The 2,194-nt window shown below is 37.3% G+C and overlaps 1 protein-coding gene across 1 annotated transcript in view; it reads left to right on the forward strand.

Annotated features, from left to right (window-relative positions):
• The window catches only part of LEKR1 (leucine, glutamate and lysine rich 1), a 429,075-nt gene that overhangs the window by 335,649 nt on the left and 91,232 nt on the right, over window positions 1-2,194 (forward strand). The window contains 1 exon segment of the mRNA XM_055081297.1: window positions 1,330-1,411. Coding sequence (XP_054937272.1) covers window positions 1,330-1,411 — 82 coding nt within the window.

Genomic DNA, 2,194 nt, shown 5'->3' on the forward strand with positions numbered 1-2,194 from the left:
ACCTAGAGTCTGTCATACAGAGTGAAGTAAGTCAGAAAGAGAAAAACAAATACCATATGCTAACGCATATATATGGAATCTAAAAAAAAAAAAGAGTGGTATTGATGAACCTAGTTGCAGGGCAGGAATATATAGGTAGACATAGAAAATGGACTTGAGGACATGGGGTGGGAGGGTGAAGATGGGGCAAAATGAGAGTATCATCGATGTATATACACTACCAAATGTAAAATAGTCGGCTGGTGGGAAGCAGCAGCATAGCACAGGGAGATCGGCTCAGTGCTTTGCGATGACCTAGAGGGGTGGGATAGGGAGGATGGGAGAGAGGCTTAAGAAGGAGGGGATATGGGGACATGTAGATGCATATGGCTGATTCACTTTGTTGTACAACATCAACTAACACAGTATTGTGAAGCAATTATTCTCTAATAAATATCTATCAAAATTTTTTTTAAAAAAATTTTAAAGTTTACTATTATAAATATGTTATTAAAACACCTGAACAGATGTAACATGGAAATTTTATAAATTCCAATGTTTAAAATTATTTTCTTCATAGAATTCAGTTAATCCACCTGTGTAAATTTGTTTTCCACCTTCTCCCAAAAAGAGTACCAACAAGGGCTGTTATTGGGGCTGGGGTTCAGATCTTAGTCCACACACACAGGCTAATGGTGGGTCTCAGATCATTCAAGCCATATGTTCTTTCTGCTTAAGTTTCAGTTCTGCATCCACACATGTGAGACGTGGCTGCCTGAATAATCTTTCTCAAACACTACTTGAATTCCTCAGTTCAAGATTCTGTGGAAGCCAATTGCCTGCTTGTATTTTCTTGGCTTGAAAGTCATTAAAATGCCTATTAGACACTACCCAGAGTTAACAGATTCTTTACTGGAAGCCTTGCACATGGTTTACCTATTTCAGTTCTACTGGGAGGCCTTAGCAATACTTCTAAGTTCCGGGCCACAAGAGCTAGCTCAGGCAGTCAAATGTTTCAGAAGTGAGCCATATGATCAAAAATTCATATCTGTGCCAGCGACATAAATTTCCTTTGAAAACATCAGTAAAATTTAGCCTATGAGCTGTTTGAAAAGTAGCATGATGTTGGGGACAGAAAGAGGCCAATAAATTGAGTCTGTCAAAACCTATTAATTCTGTGGGATTTCAGAGTAGGGATGAGCTACATATGGTCATCCAAGCAAAGTGTAATAAACAGCTGCATTGTTCTTCAGGAGGTGAGTGGCAATGCTAAAAGAATGTGGTTTACTCTATGAAAATATCTGGACACTTAAAATGTACTAATCAGAAGAACACATTATGTCATTCCAGATTTACAATGTCAAGTTGAAGCACTTGGGCTAAAACTTCAGAAGGCAGTGACTGAGATGGACAACTACAAAGAAAAGCTCATGTAAGATGGTAAACTTAAACAACCTGTAAGACTTTAGAAAGACCCCCATGTGTTCTCTGTGACTCTGGGCAGTAATTTGGATGTGTTGGTATGGTCTACTGCAATTTTTCTCAGCTACTTTTCTGGCCTATATTGAAGGACCTGTAAATATTTTTGAATATATGAAATGTTTCTTTATCTCAGTAAGAAACTTACCTATCCAGGTATTAAAGCTTTCCCTGATTATTCAAATGTAGTAAGAATATTCTCTGAACTTTTTGTCTTATTATCTCTTTATTATCTGTCTGGAAGAAACAGCATTGAAGATGTTTCATAAGATTATTGGGATTGACATATATACACTAATATGTATAAAATAGATAACTAATAAGAACCTGCTGTATAATAAATAAATAAATAAATAATCAATTTTAGGTTCAGAAAGACAGTTGAGTATCTTTTTGTTGTTGTTTTTGTTTTTGTTTTTGTTTTTTTAACATCTTTATTTGAGTATAACTGTTTTACAATAGTGTGTTAGTTTCTCCTTTACAACAAAGTGAATCAGTTTTACATATACATATGTTCCCATATCTCTTCCCTCTTGCGTCACCCTCCCTCCCACCATCCCTATCCCACCCCTCTAGGTGGTCACAAAGCACAGAGGTGATCTCCCTGTGCTATGCGGCAGCTTCCCACTAGCTATCTCATTTACATTTGGTAGTGTGTATATGTCCCTGCCACTCTCTCACTTTGTCACAGCTTACACTTCCCCCTCCCCATATCCTCAAGTCCATGCTCTAGTAG

Source organism: Physeter macrocephalus, chromosome 1, assembly GCF_002837175.3.
Source record: "Physeter macrocephalus isolate SW-GA chromosome 1, ASM283717v5, whole genome shotgun sequence".
NCBI lineage: Eukaryota > Metazoa > Chordata > Mammalia > Artiodactyla > Physeteridae > Physeter > Physeter macrocephalus.